Here is an 18,599-nt window from a genome sequence, read left to right as displayed (position 1 = left end):
TATATAATATTCCATAATACAAGGGGCATTTTTGTTATAGTAATTTGTATACATTCCAAAATCTCCCCTTCTAAATCATGAGCTTCCTTTTTTTTTTGTAGAGACAGAGTCTCACTTTATGGCCCTCGGTAAAGTGCCGTGGCCTCACACAGCTCACAGCAACCTCCAACTCCTGGGCTTACGCGATTCTCTTGCCTCAGTCTCCCGAGTAGCTGGGACTACAGGCGCCCGCCACAATGCCCAGCTATTTTTTGGTTGCAGTTCAGCCGGGGCTGGGTTTGAACCTGCCACCCTCGGTATATGGGGCCGGTGCCTTACCGACTGAGCCACAGGCGCTGTCCAATCATGAGCTTCTTGTGGTCCTGTGCATATCTTCTCCAGCCCTTAGCCTAATGCTTTGTATTTGGTAAACGCACAATTTTTTTTTCATGGAAATGAGTGGAAAGTGATTCTACTTCCTTTTTCCTCCATGAAACATTTTGTGTAATGTATGTTTATTTTATCTTAATGATCAACTAAATATAATGTGAAAATTCAGGACACGGAAGTCAGTTGAAGGTCATCTGCCAAAAGGCAGAAGATGGAATTTTCTGAATATTGGTGGTCATAGGAGAACAGGTAGTTTTAGGAGTTTGTGGATGCAACATAACATAGTGAGCTTCGCATGTGAGTGTGGACTTGAGTTTCAGGTGCCTTTGGTTCTGGCTCGATTACTTAACTAGTTCCACAGCCTTGAATATTTTCTTTAATGTTTCTGCCCCTCAATTTTTCATAATGTGGGATGAGGATAGAAATAACACTCATCTTATGCTTGTTGCGAGGATTAAATTAAGTTACTATCTGTAAGGCACATCAGATAACACATGTTGCATAAATCCAAAAGAGTTACCTTTATTATTAAAACTGGCTATCTAAAAAGGGAAAGACATGTTCTTGTTGCCTCCTAATGACTATTTAAGTGAAAAAAATGTAAAGAATTCATTACCAAATAGTTATAGAAAGCACTGGTTTGGACCAGAACCTGTGGCATCTCTAAGATCATCAGATTTCCTCAAAGATTTCTATAAGGACCAGAAAAGGGAACTAATCAGGTTCATATACATTTTAATAATCCTTTGGCTTCAGTATATATATATATATATTTTTTTTTTTTTTTTTTGATACAGGGCACCATCACAGCTCACAGCAACTTCAAACTCCTAGGTTCAAGCAATCCTCCTGCCTCAGCCTCCCAGGTAGCTGGGACTACAAGTGCAGTTTAGCATGCCCAGTGAATTTTTCTATTTTTTGTAGAGACAGGATCTCACTTGAAGTCCAGAGTCTGGCTTCAATATTTTTCTAGGGGTGGTGCCCGTTACTCAGTGGGTAGGGCCCTGGCCACATACACCAAGGCTAGAGGGTTTGAACCCAGCCTGGGCCAGCTAAAACAACAATGACAACTGCAACAACAAAATAATAGCTGAACCGGTGGCTCCTGTGGTTCAGTGAGTAGGGTGCTCACCCCATACACCAAGAGTGGCGGGTTCCAAACCCGGCCCTGGCCAAATTCCAACAAAAATATAGCCAGATGTTGTGCCGAGCACCTGTAGTCCCAGCTACTTGGGAGGCTGAGGCAAGAGAATTGCTTAAGCCCATGAGTTTGAGTTTGCTGTGAGCTTTGATGCCACGGCACTCTACCCAGGGTGACACAGTGAGACTCTGTCTCAAAAAAAATTTTTTTTCTAGGAAAATTCTGTAGGAATGGGTTTCTAAAATTCATTCATTTATATTTATTTATGCAGCTATTCAATAAACATGTCTGTTTTAAGAACAGAGAAATGAGGAATACTCTTCCTGTCTTCAACTAATTCACAGTCTAATGTAAAAGGCAATCTTGAAGGGTTTAGCCAGCTGAGGTAAATATGGGAGGAAGTGAGTTCAAGATAGCAAGAAACAATCTGAGCCAAAACACCGGGGCACAAAAGGGCAGGAAATAATATTCAGGGAACTTCACTTTACAATAACTGAACATAGGGTAAGAATAGCTGGATATAAGGTAGTGGTAAGAGAGAGAAGCAAGGGCCAGGTTTGCTGGTTCACGCCTGTAATCCCAGCACTGTGGGAGGCCAAGGCAGGTGGATTCCTGGAGCTCAGGAGTTTGAGAACAGCCTGAGCAAGAGTGAGACCCCGCACAGAGCTATCCTCTCAGCTGTTCCAAAGGAAGCTGTTGTCATTTCTGGAAGGAAACTGGCCGAGGAGATCAAGCAGGAAGTGCAGCAGGAGGTGGAAGAGTGGGTGGCCTCTGACAATAAACAACTCTACCTGAAGGTGATTCTGGTCGGAGAGAACCCTGCAAGTCACTCCTGTGTCCTCAACAAAACCAGAGCAGCTGCAGATGTGGGAATCCACAGTGAGAGAAATGTGAAATCAGCTTCCATTTCAGAGGCAGAATTGTGGAATTTAATCAACAAACTAAATAGTGATGATAAGGTTCAGCTGCCTCTCACAGAGCACCCTGATGAGGGACAGATCTGCAATCTGCAGTGCTGTTTCTCCAGACAAGGATGTTGATGCCTTCATGTAACTGACGTAGGGAGAATAAGTTTGTTCCAGTATTCGTTACCAGCTACCCCACGACGTGTGTAGAAAATAATTGATTGTGGCATTCCAATATTCCAACCCTAGGGAAGGCAGCTGTGGCTAGAAGGTCAAAAAATTGGGATGCCTATTGCAATGTTACTACACACAGATGGGGCATGTGAACATCCTAGGAGGTGATGCCACCGTTACGATATGTTACCCATACGTTCCCAAAGGGCAGCTAAGGAAACACACAATTCTGTAGATGTGGTAGCATCTGCTGCAGGCTTCCAAATCTAATCACAGCAGGAGCAACAGTCATAGATGTGGGGATAAATAAGAGTTCAAGAGCTCATAACCGCTAAACCTAAGTTGGTTGGAGGTGTGGATTTTGAAGGAGTCGGGAACAAAACTGGTTACATCACTCCAGTTCCTGGAGGTGTTGGTCCCATGACAGTGGCAATGCGAATGAAGGAGACCATTGTTGCTGAAAAAAACTCTTGAGGCCTGGTGAGGTGCAGTGGCTCCTAGCCACTGTAATCCTAGCATATCACGTGTAATCCTAGCATTCTGGGAAGCACAAGTTGGAGGATCCTTTGAGCTCAGAAGTTTGAGACCAGCCTGAGTGAGAGCAAGACCCCATCTCTACTCAATATAGAAAAACTAGCCGGTTGTTGTGGTGGGCACCTGTAGTCCCAGCTACTGGGGAGGCTGAGGCAAGAAGATTACTCAAGCCCAGGAGCTTGAGGTTACTGTGAACTATGACATCTCAGCACTCTACCAAGGGTGACAGAGTGAGACTGTCTAGACACTACAAAACAAACAAAAAAACTGCTGAGGGCCGAAGAGCAGGAAGTGCTGACATCTAAAGACCTTGATGTAGCCAGTAATTAACAGTTGTGTCTTTGTTGTCTTAAAGAGGAAAGCAGGCCAATAGAAATGCAATATTTTTTATTTATTCTACTGAAACAGTTTAAAATGATGCTTTGTATTTATTGAAAGCTTAAATGGGTCGGTGTTTGTGCACATGGATCCCCAGTATCATGCTGGGTCCTCTGATCTAGTTAAGAGCAGCCATTAGCCCAGGGACTAACATGGCAACACCTTTCCACTGAAAATGGATGCCTCGCTTCGTCAAGCCACCTGTCTTAAGAATTTGCCTTTTCTAGCATTGCATTTCCCAAAGGCTATTCCAATGGGAGTTGATACTCATTTTAGGTTCCAAACCTTTGAGGTCAACTAATCAAACCAAAGGAAAAACAATGCTAGAGAAAATTAGGGAAAAGGTGAAAGGGAAAAAATGTTGGTAATTGTGTAGAAAAAAAATTACTCTAATTTATTAAGATATAAGTATTGATGGATAATCAGATTTATGCAAGTAGAACTGAATTAGCTAGGAGAAAAAAAAACTACTAACTACATGTTAGTAGTCTTCCTAAGCTTTTTTTTCTTTTCCTTTTTTTTTTTTCTTTTTTTGGTGGCTTAGTAACTGGGAAAATCTTTAAGTTGTTCTATTTGCCTTTAGCCCACATGCATATTAACCATCAGGGAGGTCTCCTCATTTTAGTTTTCTAGGACCAAAAATATTATTTTATAAATTATTCATGTGCATTATCATATTTGACTTTTGCTATATACTTAGATTTCATTATTAAATTTTTATATTGTTAGGGGTATGCACCGTTTCTTTGAGCTATCTTGAAACCTATTTTTGAAAAACAAAACCTGGGAATTGATAATCATTTCGGCAGCTCATTTAAGTATGCAACTTACTTTTCCACCAAAGAATGTCAGCAGATGCTGGCTTTTCTGTAATGTGCTCTGTTGGCTTTTCCAAATGATTTTTAAAAACTTGAGTTAATATTGAATTTAATCTGACCTTATGATTAAAGGGTTTTTTGGGGGTTTTTTTTGCAGTTTTTGGCCGGGGCCAGGTTTGAACCCACCCGTATATGGGGCTGGTGCCCTACTCCTTTTAGCCACAGGTGCTGCCCCTTTGTTTTTCTTTAAAAAAAAAAAAAAAAACAGAAACTCAACTCGAACCTAAATACAGAGGGTAATTATTGGCTCATGAAATCCAAGGAGGGATCGAGAAAGGCAGGGCTGCAGAGGTGGGTGTTGGGAGCAGCCAGAACAAGGGACCCAACCCTTGTTACGGGTCTTCACAAATCTTGTTTCTATTGCTTTCGGATGGTAGTTTCACTTTCTCTCGCTGCTGACCAGCTTTGTCTAACAGCAGGAAAGATGTCTACGATGTTATTGAGCTTAGACTTAAAGCTTTAACCACTGGAGAGAGATATCCCCAATCTCTCTCCCTGTCCCAAAGTGCAAACATCCTAGAGAAACTACTTTCTGGCCCAGCAGAAGGTGGGTGCCCAACCCAGGGGTTACCATAGGAATCATTTCCACAGAGTTCTAGCAAGATAATGCTAGGTGTCCATTTTCTCAGGTACTTTATGAAAGATATAAACCTTAAATATGGGATGTGATATAGTTAAATAGAAGGACAGAAAGCCAGTGTTTCAGAGAGAAGTAGAACGTGGTTATGAATGAAAAGGGAAGCCTGATTGGAAGACAAGGCTGTGTCCTTGTTCCCATAGGAAATAAAGCTGAACTGCTAAGGTAGAAAGTGATTATGAAGGACTGAAAAGCTAAACATATAATTTTTTCTAATTGAAGCAGCCACTATAGGTCTCCTATAGATTCAACTATGACTTCTGAGACCTCAAATACATCCTTAACCACTCCCTAGAATACCATTCCTTGTATTTTTCTTTTTTTGAGGCAGAGTCTCACTATGTCGACCTCGGTAGAGTACTGTGGTGTCACAGCTGACAACAACCTCAAACTCTTGGGCTTAAGCCATTCTCTTGCCTCAGCCTCCCAAGTAGCTGGGACTACAGGCACCTGCCAAAATGCCTGGCTATTTTTTTTTTTGTTGCCGTTGTTTAGCTGGCCTGGACTGGGTTCAAACCCACCACCCTGGGTGTATGTGGCTGGTGCCATTAGCACTGTGCTCTGGTGCCGAGCCATTTTTTTTTTTTTTTTTTAGAGACAGAGTTTCACTTTATCGCCCTTTGTAGAGTGCTGTGGCGTCACAGCTCACAGCAACCTCCAACTCCTAGGCTTAAGTGATTCTCTTGCCTTAGCCTTCTGAGTAACTGGGACTACAGCCCGTCACAATTCCCAGTTATTTTTTGTTGTTGTTGCAATTTGGCGGGGGCCAGGTTCAAACCCACCACCCTTGGTATATGGGGCCAGCACCCTACCCACTGAGCCACAGGCACCACCCTGAGCCATTGTTTTTCTCTTTTTCTTTCCTTTTTTTTTTTTTTTTTTAAGCAGGGCCTTGCTGTATCACCCAGGCTGGAGTGCCCTGGAACACTTACAGCTTACCGCAGCCTTGAGATCAGGAAGCCCCTTCCAGTTTTCACAGTTCTGTGAGTTGATTCCTAATGCTGATCTTAAAAGTCTTCAAATTTGTTATGCCTGATCTAGTTATTTGAAAAAAATAAAAGGCAGGGCCATGGCTCACGCCTGTAATCCTAGTGCTTTGGGAGACCAAGGCGTGTGGATTGCCTGAGCTCACAGGTGTGAGACTTTATCTCTAAAAATAGCCAAGCATTGTAGTGGGAGCCTGTAGTCCCAGTTACTCAGGAGGCTCAGGCAAGAGAATCACTTAAGCCCAAGGGTTTGAGGTTACTGTGAGTTGTGATGCCAAAGCACTCTACTGAGGGGAACAAACGGAGACTCTGTTTCAAAATATAAATAAATAAATAAAATAACAAAAAACGAGTCTTTTAAGGGCAAGCACAGTAGCTCACATCTGATAACCCTAGCACTTTGGGAAGCCAAGGTGTGAGGATCACTTGAGTCCAGGAGTTCAAGACCAGCCTGGACAATGTAGGTGGACCTATGCTAAAAAATAAAAAAAAAAATAGAAAGAAGTCCATGGTCATCTCAGCCTGTATAGGGTAGAAAAAAAGTAGATAAGGAGACCTTTTTTTTTCTTCTTCTTCTTCTTGAGATATAGAGTGTTGTGGTGTCACAGCTCACAGCAACCTTAAACTCTTGGGCTTAAGTGATTCTCTTGCCTCAGCCTCCCAAGGAGCTGGAACTACAGGTGCCCACCACAATGCCTGGCTATTTGTCACTGTAGTTGTCATTGTTGTTTAGCTGGTCGGGGCTGGGTTTGAACTCACCATCCTTGGTGTATGTGGCTGGTGCTGTAACCACTGTGCTACCGCAAAAAGCCTCTCTGAAGGGTTTTTCTCTTAGAATGTTACTTGGAAGAAGGTGATTCAAAGGCTGGGGCATAGAAAGTTGAAAGGATAGAGAACTCATTACTCATAAATGATAAAATTTTACTTATACAAATCACACATTCTTGTGGCATCTGTTATACCCTGAAAACAAAAGTGAGAAAAAACATTCATTTTGTTTGCATTTGTTCTATGACAGATATCTTTTTGAGAATTAAGAGGAAATTATATTTTTGAGAAATATAATAAAATTAATAGAAGATGCAGGATAAAATCCTTAGGTGTATATAAAGAATTTAATAAACATACTTAATCTTTCAAAATAACATATTCATAACAACTATTGATTCCTATACCGTTCTATGTACTGATATTACCATGTCAAAAATATTCTAGTAAAAATTTATGGTAAATAGATTGCAATACATACATTTCATAGTTTAACAAACAAGAAATTAAGTTTGGATCTAGGTAGGCAAAAGAAAATAAATGACAATATTCAGGGCAGCGCCTGTGGCTCAAAGGAGTAGAATGCCGGCCCCATATGCCAAAGGTGGTGGGTTCAAACCCAGCTCCGGCCAGAAACTGCAAAAAAAAAAAAAATGACAATATTCAGTTTAAAATGATTATTATAATTTTCTTTAAACATTAACTTTATCTTTTAAATATTTTATATTAATACAAATTAATGTAAATATTACATTTCACAAATACAGGAGGACTTATTTCTTATTTGTATTTACATAGGTGAGAAAGGAAGGAGAACTATCATGAAAGTGGGGAGGGTTAGAGTAAGTGAACATGATTGTGGAAAGGATAGACTGTAATGTTTCTGGCAGGGAAAAAGCATTCATCTAATTAGGAAATGTGTTCCTTAATAAGGAGAAAATTATTTTTAAAAACAGAAAGTAAAAGATACAACATAAATACAAGGTTTTTTTTGTTTGTTTTTGTTTTTTTGAGACAGAGTCTCACTATGTCCCCCTCAGTAGAGTCCTATGGTGTCATAGCGCACAGCAACCTCAAACTTTTGGGTTCAAGCAATTCTCTTACCTCAGCTTCCCAAGCAGCTGGGAGTACAGGCACCTGCTACAACGCCAGGTTATTTTCAGAAACAGGGTCTCAGTTTTGCTCAGGCTGGTCTCCAACTCCTGAGCTTAGTTAGGCAATCCATCTACCGTGGCCTCCCAGAGAGCCAGGATTACAGGCCTGATAGGAGGCGCATAAAGTTCTTTGACCTCATTGTAAAAGTAGTTGAATCAGTAGTTCACTTCAATCCAATATGCTAAAATATAAGCTTAATTTAAATTACTTGTCAAAGGTACAACATCCTAGGCTAAGACTGCATATTTTGTTTTCCTTACTACTTTTATGAAAGTTCATTAGAAATGCAGTAATACATTACCTTTATAGAATATCTATGTCAGTGCCAGCCACATACACAGAGCTGGTGGGTTCAAACCCAGCCCAGGCCTGCCAAACAACAATGACAATTACAACAAAAAAATAGCCGGACGTTATGGCAGGCACCTATAGTTTCAGCTACTGAAAAAAAAAGAATATCTACCGGGTGGTGTCTGTGGCTCAGTCAGTAAGGCACCAGCCCCATATACTGAGGGTGGTAGATTCAAACCCGGCACCAACCGGGCGTTGTGGCGGGCGCCTGTAATTCCAGCTACTCGGGAGGCTGAGACAGAATTGCTTAAGCCCAGGAGTTGGAGGTTGCTGTGAGCTGTGTGATGCCCTGGCACTCTACTGAGGCCATAAAGTGAGACTCTGTCTCTACAAAAAATAATAATAATAATAATAATAATAATATCTACCATAGATATGAGAATTGTATCTTAATCCATGCTTCATAGTTTTCTTATGTCCTTCTATGTATTTCAGTTTAAATGTATGTAATATTAAAATCTTTTTCACATAGACTTTTTTTTTTGAGACAGGGTTTTATTATGTCCCCCTCAGTAGAGTGCTGTGGCGTCACAGCTCACAGCAACCTCAAACTCTTGGGCTTAAGCAATTCTCCTGTCTCAGCCTCCGAGTAGCTGGAATTACAGGCACCCGCCACAACGCCCGGCTATTTTGTTGTTGTTGCAGTTTGGTTGGTGCCGGGTTTGAACCTGCCACCCTCAGTATATGGGGCTGGTGCCTTACTGACTGAGCCACAGACACCACCCAGTAGATATTCTTTTTTTTTTTTTTGGAAATAAGAGTCTCAAGCTGTCACCTCGGTAGAGTGCTGTAGCATCATAGCTCACAGCAACCCAAACTCTTAGGCCTAAGCAATTCTCTTGCCTCTGCGTCCCAAGTAGCTGGGACTACAGGCACCCACCACAAAGCCTGGCTATTTTTTGGTTGTAGTTGTCATTATTGTTTGGCAGGCCCAGGCTGGATTTGAACCCACCAGCTCTGGTGTATGTGGCTGGTGCCCTTGCCTCTGAGCTATAGGCACTGAACCTATGATAGATATTCTTATTTGGTTTTGCAAATAAGATATGAATCCCAGGCAGTATGTTCTTACTTGACAGTTAAATATATATGTTATATATATATATAAATATATATATATATATATTTTTTTTTAGGCAGAGTCGCAGCAACCTCCAACTCTTGGACTCAAGCGATCTTCTGGCCTCAGTTTTTCTATTTTTTTTTTTTTAGTTTTTCCATTTTTAGTAGAGATGAGGTCTCACTTTTGCTTAGGCTGGTCTTGAACTTGTGAGCTCAAGCAATCCACCAGCCTCAGCCTCCCAGAGTGCTCGGATTACAGGTGTGAGCCACTGCATCCAGCCAGCAATGTATTTTTTTAAATGTTTATGCTGTATGATAAAAATGCTTGCCATAGAATGTCCCCCAAATCACCATACGTAGGGGAAAATTTTACAAAATATTTACAAAAATTACTATGTGTTGGCTACCTCTTTGTAAAATTTCATAATGAATATTTTGTAAACTGAGTTACATTTAGCTACAATTACCCATTTTTCCCTATATATGGCAACTTTGGGGGACACTCTATATTTGAATCTTTTGGTATAAATTCCTATTAAGTTTTATGACATTCTATTATACAAAGGTCAGAGCGAATGTAAATAGAAACCAGCAGAATATTGTTTTCACCATGACTCTTTGTTATACAGCTATGACCTTGTCCTTACCATTAACAAAAACTTATTACACCAGCAGGACAGTGTCAGCCCTTTCGAGTTTTGTCAACTTGCATTATTTTCCTTCTTTAGTGCAGTCATAGGCCAAATTCCTATCTTCCCATCATCTTTCCTCACACTAATGTTAAAGAAAATAATATTGCATTCAGACAAAATACACCAATGTTAATAGAGTCATGATTTAGTTTTGGACTATAAAGATACAAAGTAGATCACCTTCTACTTTATTTTATGTACTTTTCTTTCTCTCTTCCATCTTTGGACTAAATAGTCCCCAGAATGAAAATTTCTTGGATGAATCTGAATAATCCCTCCCCCTTTTCTGGTAGAGACAACGTCTTCCTGTATTTCCTGGTTTGGTTTCCTATTCTGGGCTCAAGAGATCCTCCTACTTTGGCCTCCTAAAGAGCTAGGATTGCAGGTGGGAGCCACTGTGCCTCACCCGAATGCAAGAATACTTCTTAGAGTATACTTGCACCTTTTCTCATGTTTTTGTCTCCCTCATTAGATTGTTAGTGCCTCAGTAGAAGACATACAACGTGTTCCAGTCAGGGATGGACGGCTTACTATTTGCCTGCAGACCTATGAATCCAAATGAAAACACTTTATTTTCCTAATTCCAAAATTTCATTCAAATCTATCTCCTTCCTTCCAACTCCCAGAACCTGGTTCTAGTTCAAGCCTTCATTCTCTCTCACCTGATTACTGCAATAATTTTCTAATTATTTACCTAGCCTTCGGTCTCTGACCTCTGGCAATTCATCTTTGATTTCCTTCCCTATTATCTTTCAAAAAGCACAGTTCTGATGTTATCGCTCCCTAGTGTATGTATGAAAGATTTCCATGGCTCCCATTGAGTATAAAATAAAATCCCTAGCTTGGCATTCAAGGCTGTACAACCTCCTCCTACCCTCCCTTTTCCAATTGCTGTTCCTAGGTTCTCAACCTGTGGGTCGTGAACTGTATTAAAGGGCCCATGACATTAGGAAGGTTGAGAACCACTGTTCTAGGAGCTATTGTTTACCAAAAATATCTTTGCATGTTCTTATCCCCTGTCCTCTATCTTTCCCTTATGAGGACTTCTTCAGCTATTCGTAACTTGTTCTTTAATTAAAATCCATCTAGGGTGGTGCCTGTGGCTCAAGGAGTAGGGTGCCTGTCCCATATGCCAGAGGTGGCAGGTTCAAACCCATCCCCGGCCAAAAAAAAAAAAAATCCAGCTAAACATGATCTTTTAACACCTTTCTTGCTGTTCCCAAACTTGTTCCTTCTCCTTTCCAGGGCGTGTTGTTTATTTATTGATTTTACACTTGCCATCTGCTTTATACTCTAGAGATGGTCCTCTGTCTCTTCTTTATACTGTGAGGGCGTGGATGATTTATTCCCCTCTCTATGGCCACAGTTTAGCAAGTGGAGAGGGAGGAGGACAATAACCTTCCCTGGGAAATAAAAATGTTTCTAATGACTTAAGTGCATGGGAACTTTCCAGCCTGTTTCTTGTAAGTAATTCAAATTCTTTAATTATGGGCATCCTCCTTACCTGAAACAACTTCCTGGAATTAGGGTTCAGAGATCTTTTTTTTTTTTTTTTGTAGAGACAGAGGAGAGATCTTTTATAAACTGTTTCCTCAAGAAAGAGTTTGTAAGTTGTGAGTCAAGGACATTTTATGTTTAAGTCACTATACATACAACTCAAAAATCTACACAAGGCATTCAGCCACGAACCACATTTCCTCTGTGCAAACTCTCTAGCGACAGACTTCCCTACAAGGAATTTTTACACGTTAAGGCAAGAACATCTGCGCTCGTTTGTCAAAACATCTGACCAATGACAATATTTTGAAGCTGTAGGTGATTGGATTTTCTTTTGTAGACCACAGTTGTTAATTTTACTGATTATATTTCCTGGTCCTGTCTTGGGGTCTACATCTAGTCTTTACACATAGCTTTCCGGACATCAGTCGCCCACTACAGCTCTGTAATTAGCTGTTAATTACTTGTGTCAAGCGATTCCTGCGCCTGATAGTTACTTCGCCTGCATTCATCATTAGCCATTTGATTCTGTGCCAGCAGGAAGTCCGGCTGCTGGGTCACTGGCCCCTCCAAAGCATGCACCAAGATCGCGGCCTCTCCAAGTCTATGTTTCACAGAGGGAATCCGGCAACACTAGTCTGCAGAGACCCATGCTGAAGATGGAGGAGGGGGAACACATTACGGCCTGCCAGCCGAGCACCGCCAGGTGGCGGGTATCCCAGAGAACCTTGTACGACAGCCTGTCGGCCTTCCGCGCTGAGAAGCAGCCGGATGCGCCCAGGGCAGCGAAGCGCTGCGCGGCCCTTATAAGAGCGGCGGGGGGCGGGACACGGCGCGCGCGGGCGCGTGGAGGCCGTGGGAGGAGGCGGAGCGCGCGCGACAAGGGAGGGGCGCGCGGGGCGGGGGCGCGCAGCGGTCTCTGCGGCCTGTGGCGCCGTCACCCGTCAGACTCCCGCGGTTAGAGGGAGGCGCAGCTGCTGCTGCTGCTGACCGGGCGCGCGGGGACGGTTCGGGGCTGCGCGGGGGGCCAGCCTGCCTTCCCTGCGGGTCCCGTTATCATGTCGCTGAGGCAGCGCCTGGCCCGACTGGCCGGCTGGCTGCAGGAGCCGCAGAAAGTGGCCCGTTTCCAGCGGCTGTGCGGGGTGGAAGCGCTGCCAAGCCGCTCCGCCGACCTGAGGGAGGATGAGGAGGCGGAGGCGCCCCGAGCCGGAGACCCCCGGCGGCGAGAGCGGCAGGCGAGGGCCCCCAGGGACGCGCGGCCACCCGAGAGCGACCGCAATCAGTGCCCCGCCAAGCCGGGCGGCGGCGGGGCCCCCAACGGCGTGCGAAACGGGCTGGCCGCCCAGCTGGGCCCGGCCTCGCCACTGCGCGCGGGCGCCCTGCGCCGCAACTCGCTGACGGGCGAGGAGGGCGAGCTGGCCTGCGTGAGCAACTGGCCGCTCTACTACCTGTTCTGCTTCGGCACGGAGTTGGGCAACGAACTCTTTTACATCATGTTCTTCCCCTTCTGGATCTGGAACCTGGACCCCCTGGTGGGCCGGAGGCTCGTGGTCATCTGGGTGCTGGTCATGTACCTGGGCCAGTGCACCAAGGACATCATCCGCTGGCCCCGGCCCGCCTCGCCGCCCGTGGTGAAGTTGGAGGTCTTCTACAACTCCGAGTACAGCATGCCCTCCACGCATGCCATGTCCGGCACCGCCATCCCCATTTCCATGGTCCTCCTGACCTATGGCCGCTGGCAGGTAAGAATCCCTCCCCTTTCCCCGCTCAGCTTGGGGCAATTAAAAGCTTGGAGTTCTCTTTGCTCTGTACAGTTATTTTAAATTTGGCCAGTCCCCTCCAAAATCTGTCTTTCTACCGTCTGTCAGTTTCCTCAAACAGGCCTTTCTGGGTTTAAAAAAATTAAGTAATAAGGGAAGCCTAGAGATTGGAATAATTTCTGTTGTGATACCAGAGCCCTTCTTAGAACCCAAAGGGAACACCTTTAATGGAGTAATACATTATCCTTGGGCTTTGAGTTTTTAAACTGCTTTAATTACTGGGCTCAGTGGGTAATTCAAACCCGCCCCGGCCAAACTGCAACAAAAAAATAGCTGGGTGTTGTGGTGGGCGCCTGTAGTCCCAGCTACTGGGCAGGCTGAGGCAAGAGGCTCACTTGCGCTCAAGAGTTAGAGGTTGCTGTGAGCTGTGACGCCTCTGCACTCTACCGAGGGTGATATAGTGAGACTCTGTCTCTAAAAAATAAGTAAACTGCTTTAATTCTTGTGATGCACAGTGGAAGTGTATTTTCCTTGTAACTAATTGTTAGGAAACTATGACCCAGTTTTATAGTTAACATATCTTGTTTTCCCTAAAACTTACTCTATTTCAGACATAGGTATTAGGTAAAGTCATTAGATTCACTGAGGCTGTTTATAAAACCTTAGTATAATTTCAAAACAAACGTGCTAGTTCCAAATAGTGAAGTAAAGAATTTTCAGCTGAAATCTACCCTTAATGGAAGTTAATGGAGCATGGTCTCAAGAGATGTTGTTGCTGTTTTGCTGATAGAAGGCTTAATAATCTTCTGGACCATTGATCTGCAAGTATTAATTGTTAGGCTACAACAGTGTTATTGTTGCAATAACTCTAAAAAATGCATGGTTTAAAAGTTTTTCTTAAAGATAGGGTCCTTAATCAGACTGGTGGGTTTATGAAAGTGGCAAATAGGGGTGGCGCCTGTGGCTCAGTGAGTAGGGCGCCGGCCCCATATGCCGAGGGTGGCGGGTTCAAACCCAGCCCCGGCCAAACTGCAACAAAAAAAAAATAGCCGGGCGTTGTGTCGGGTGCCTGTGGTCCCAGCTGCTCGGGAGGCTGAGGCAAGAGAATCGCGTAAGCCCGAGAGTTAGAGGTTGCTGTGAGCCGTGTGACGGCACGGCACTCTACCCCAGGGCAGTACAGTGAGACTCTGTCTCTACAAAAAAAAAAAAAAAAAAAGAAAGTGGCAAATAGGACAGCAGGGTCAGCCTGACCATCAAAAAAGAGTTTTTTTTGTTTGTTTTTTTGAGACAGAGCTTCAAGCTGTCACCCTCAGTAGAGTGCTGTGATATCACAGCTCAGAGCAACCTCAAACTCTTGAGCTTAAGCAATTCTCTTGCCTCAGCCTCCCAAGTAGCTGGGACTGCAGACATCCACCACAACACCCAGCTATTTTTTTAAGTTGAAATTGTCATTGTTTGGCAGGCCCCGGCTGGATTTGAACCCACCAGCTCCATTGTATGTGGCTGGTGCCCTAGCTGCTTGAGCTACAGGTGCCTAGCCAGGAAAGAGTTTTTGATGGTAGTTATTTTTATTTTGCCTACTTCTTTTGGCCCTCCAATTTTGAGTACTCCATGATCCATAAATGTTACTTAGGTTTAAAACTAATTATCTTTCTGCATTGGTCTTGTGTCTTATTTGCAAGAAAAGGCAAAAAAAAAAAACCCAACTAAATGTCTTTTGTATAGAAGAACTGTTTATTCTTAGATTTCTGGGATTGCTTTATTTGTCTTTTACATTGTTAAAAGATTTGCTTATGTTGTAAATCAGTCCCTTAATTTAAGAATAAAGTGTGTTCCGTCTTCAGTGACAGTAAGGAAAAAAAGAATAAAGTGCATGATTATGGCGATTCTAAGGAAGCAGACATCCTCTATTTTCCCCCTTTACTGAACAAAATCTTCTTAGATCGACAAATACACATTAATGCAAAAACTGCTTTCTGATAACCTTACTTATCCCACATTTGATTTCAGTGTAGATAAAACTTTATCCCCCTAGATACCTCTGTGTAGTGCATCTCTCTTAAAATAACATGGAAAATATGTAATGTGCATAGTGAGAATGACAGGATTAGGAGGGAAGAGTCGTCTGGAAGTCTTTTCCTATTTGTGAAGCAATGCTGCCTGTTTGCACAATAAATCAATATCTGAAATTTTTCGTTTAATCTAAATAGTTCATAATATAAGATTGTCAGTGAACTGTGTTTGGCATGGTATTTGCTCACTAGCTGATGTTTCTCTTATTTTCATGGGACTTTTAGGATTCTATAAAAATAGGGCCTATTATAACACCTCAGCAAGTAGCTATGTTGTATGCTATGATATTAACAGTCTCAGTAAGAGAAGTTTCTATTTTTGCTCTTTCTGTATTCAGGACACATGCTAAACAGGAAGTCTGAGAGCAGTATAGCTGGATTGTTTATGTGATGTAGCTATCAGTGTTCTCACATTTCACGGTTATCTGAATTACCAAAATAAGCTTACATTGTAGTTTTTAAATGATCTAGTATTTAATTACCGGTTTAAATGATCTAGTATTCACGGTTATTTGAATTACCAAAATAAGCTTACATTATAGTTTTTTTGTTTTTTTTTTTTGTAGAGATAGAGTCTCACTGTCACACGGCTCACAGCAACCTCTAACTCTTGGGCTTACACGCTCTCTTGCCTCAGCCTCCTGAGTAGCTGGGACTACAGGCGCCCGCCACAACGCCCGGCTATTTTTTTGTTGCTGCAGTTTGGCCGGGGCTGGGTTTGAATCCGCCATCCTCGGTATATGGGGCCAGCGCCCTATTCACTGAGTCACAGGCGCCGCCTACATTATAGTTTTTAAATGATCTAGTATATTTAATTCAAAGTTTGAGGAACTTGTTTATCCTATAGTTTAAGACTTTGAACTAGGCAGGATGTTAGAAATCACCTAGTTTCAAACTGTCGTTATACTGATACACAAACTGACCAGTTACATTGGAGTTAATCCTGTAATGGTTTACATTTCTTATTTTACATTTTTGAACAAACTTCTAAATTTGCATATTTATTTTTTCAGTTAGCTGTTTTGAAAGAAAGGCTCCCTTATATGAAAATTCTATCTTTATAAATGTTTGTAATAATCTAGTATAAAAACACAAATGGTGCTATGTCACTCTCGGTAGAGTGCCGTGCCATCACAGCTCACAGCAACCTCAAACTCTTGGGTTTAGTGATTCTCTTTCCTCAGCCTCCCAAGTAGCTGGGACTACAGGCACCCACCACTACGCCTGGCTATTTTTTGTTGAAGTTGTCATTGTTGTTTAGCTGGCCCAGGCCAGGTTCGAACCCACCACCCTCAGTGCATGTGGCTGACGCCCCAACCACTGTGCTATAGGCACCGAGCCCCAAATGGCTTTTTTACCTTGAGACTTTTTTAAAATATCTTTGTTATGTGTTGAAAACACAAGTACCTTCCTTTGCTTAAGTCGTTTTAATCCTCTTATCTGTCAATTATTAATAGTATTGCTGTGCTTTGGAGGCAGGCTTATATTTCCAGAGTAGGTAATGAAAAACAATGTTGGAAACTGGGAGAAGACTTAATAATGGAAGCCTGGTGTTTTTCTAATATCAGTTTTGATTGGCAGTCCTACAAAATTACCGATCATTTAAACCGGTAATTAAATACTAGATCATTTAAAAACTACAATGTAAGCTTATTTTGGTAATTCAGATAACCAGTTTTGATTGGCAGTCCAACAGCCCAGTTCATCTGCTGGGCCTCAGCTGCTTGCTCGGGGCAGGTGTGGTTACTTCTATTGGCTTAAAACATCTCTCGAAACTTTGTTATCTCCAATACCATCCCTTTGGCTTGGAATCACTATTTCACTCCTCCCTTGCATGTAATGTTCCTACCCTACGTGAAATTTGCTCAAGATTCACCACCTACATGGAGCCTTTTAATTAACCCTTTCTGTTCCATTAGTCCTCACTTATTCTTAACAAGACAGTATATGGGCTCGGTGCCTGTAGCTCAGCGAGTAGGGTACCAGCCACATATACCAAAGCTGGCGGTTTCGAGCGTGGCCCAGGCCTGCTAAACAACAGTCACAACTGCAACCAAAAATAACTGAGCATTGTGGTGGGCACCTGTAGTCCCAGCTACTCAGGAGGCTAAGGCAATAGAATCGCTTAAGCCCAAGAGTTTGCAGTTGCTGTGAGCTGTGACTCAATGGCACTTTATTGAGGGTGACATAATGAGACTCTGTCGTGAAAGAAAAAAAAAAGGACATTATATGAAAATTAATTCTTGGGGGGTGGGGGGGAGAGGGGAGTTGAAATGCAAATTTCTGCATCTTACTCCCAGAGATTATGATCCATTAGGTAAGTAAAGAGTATTGGATTTTCCTAGAGAAAGTTCCCCAAAGATTAACCCCCACCGTTTTTTGAGATAGAGTCTTACTGGCACCTAGCTCATAGCAACGTCAAACTCCTGGGGTCAAGCAGTCCTCCTGCCTCAGTCTCCCAAGTAGCTAGGGCCACAGGTACCTGCCACAATGCCCAGCTACCTTTTCTGGTTTTGGTAGAGAGGGGTCTTGCTTTTGCTCAGGCTGGTCTTAAACTCTGGAGTTCAAGCAGTCCTCTTGCATCAGCCTCCCAGAATACTAAGATTACAGGTGTAAGCCACCAGGCCCAGCCTCAAATATTTGTGTTTTAAACAAGGTGATGATTGAAGTAAAATGCTGATTTATCACCCAATAAAATAATCAGATAAACAGAGCTTTGGGGGTGAAAAGCACAAAAGATGTTCTATTAGAATACTGTATTGTAGATAATAGAAGATATCTGTGAGGTCATGAAAAGATAAAAGGAGGAAGGGCAAGAAGCACGGGCTCAGTGCCTCACGCCTGTAATCCTAGCACTCTGGGAGACCAGGGCAAGTGGATTGCCTGAGCTCACAGGTTTGAGACCAGCCTGCCCCATAACAAGATCCTGTCTCTAAAAATAGCCAGGCATTGTGGCTGACACCTATAGTTCTGACTACTCAGGAGGCTGAGACAAGAGAATTGCTAGAGCCCAAGAGTTTGAGGTTGCTATGAGCTGTGACACCACAGCACTCTACCTAGGGCTGGCAACAAAGTGACACTGTCTCAAAAAAAAAAAAAAAACAAAGGCAAGAAGTAAGTTACAGGCTCGGTGCCCATAGCACAATGGTTACAGTGCCAGCCGCATACACCAAGGCTGACAGGTTTGAACCCAGCCAAGGCCAGCTAAACAACAATGACAACTACAACAAAAATTAGCCAGGC

At 42.9% G+C, this 18,599-nt stretch overlaps 1 protein-coding gene, 1 long non-coding RNA gene and 1 pseudogene across 3 annotated transcripts in view; 2 read left to right on the top strand and 1 right to left on the bottom strand.

The window, feature by feature from the left end:
- The first annotated feature begins 774 nt into the window (after positions 1 to 774).
- On the top strand, positions 775 to 3,453 carry LOC128594811 (bifunctional methylenetetrahydrofolate dehydrogenase/cyclohydrolase, mitochondrial-like; annotated as a pseudogene).
- Positions 3,454 to 7,116: 3,663 nt separating this feature from the next.
- On the bottom strand, positions 7,117 to 13,109 carry LOC128594054 (uncharacterized). The gene is made up of 3 exons (XR_008382477.1): positions 12,973 to 13,109; positions 7,875 to 8,030; positions 7,117 to 7,406 (listed from the first exon to the last, which is right to left on the bottom strand). It is a non-coding gene; the product is annotated as an uncharacterized LOC128594054 (long non-coding RNA).
- SGPP1 (sphingosine-1-phosphate phosphatase 1) overlaps positions 12,380 to 18,599 on the top strand; it is a 43,112-nt gene continuing 36,892 nt past the window's right edge. Inside the window, exon 1 of one of the 2 annotated variants that reach the window (XM_053602576.1) lies at positions 12,380 to 13,266. In XM_053602576.1, the coding sequence (XP_053458551.1) occupies positions 12,583 to 13,266 (684 nt within the window). In that variant the 5' untranslated portion in view covers positions 12,380 to 12,582. The remainder of the gene's footprint in view (positions 13,267 to 18,599) is intronic. The other variant, XM_053602575.1, reaches the window with a different exon arrangement.

This window comes from Nycticebus coucang, chromosome 9, assembly GCF_027406575.1.
Source record: "Nycticebus coucang isolate mNycCou1 chromosome 9, mNycCou1.pri, whole genome shotgun sequence".
In the NCBI taxonomy this organism is placed as follows: domain Eukaryota; kingdom Metazoa; phylum Chordata; class Mammalia; order Primates; family Lorisidae; genus Nycticebus; species Nycticebus coucang.
Note: the sequence above shows the minus strand (reverse complement) of the source record. Positions and strands in the feature narration are given on the sequence as shown.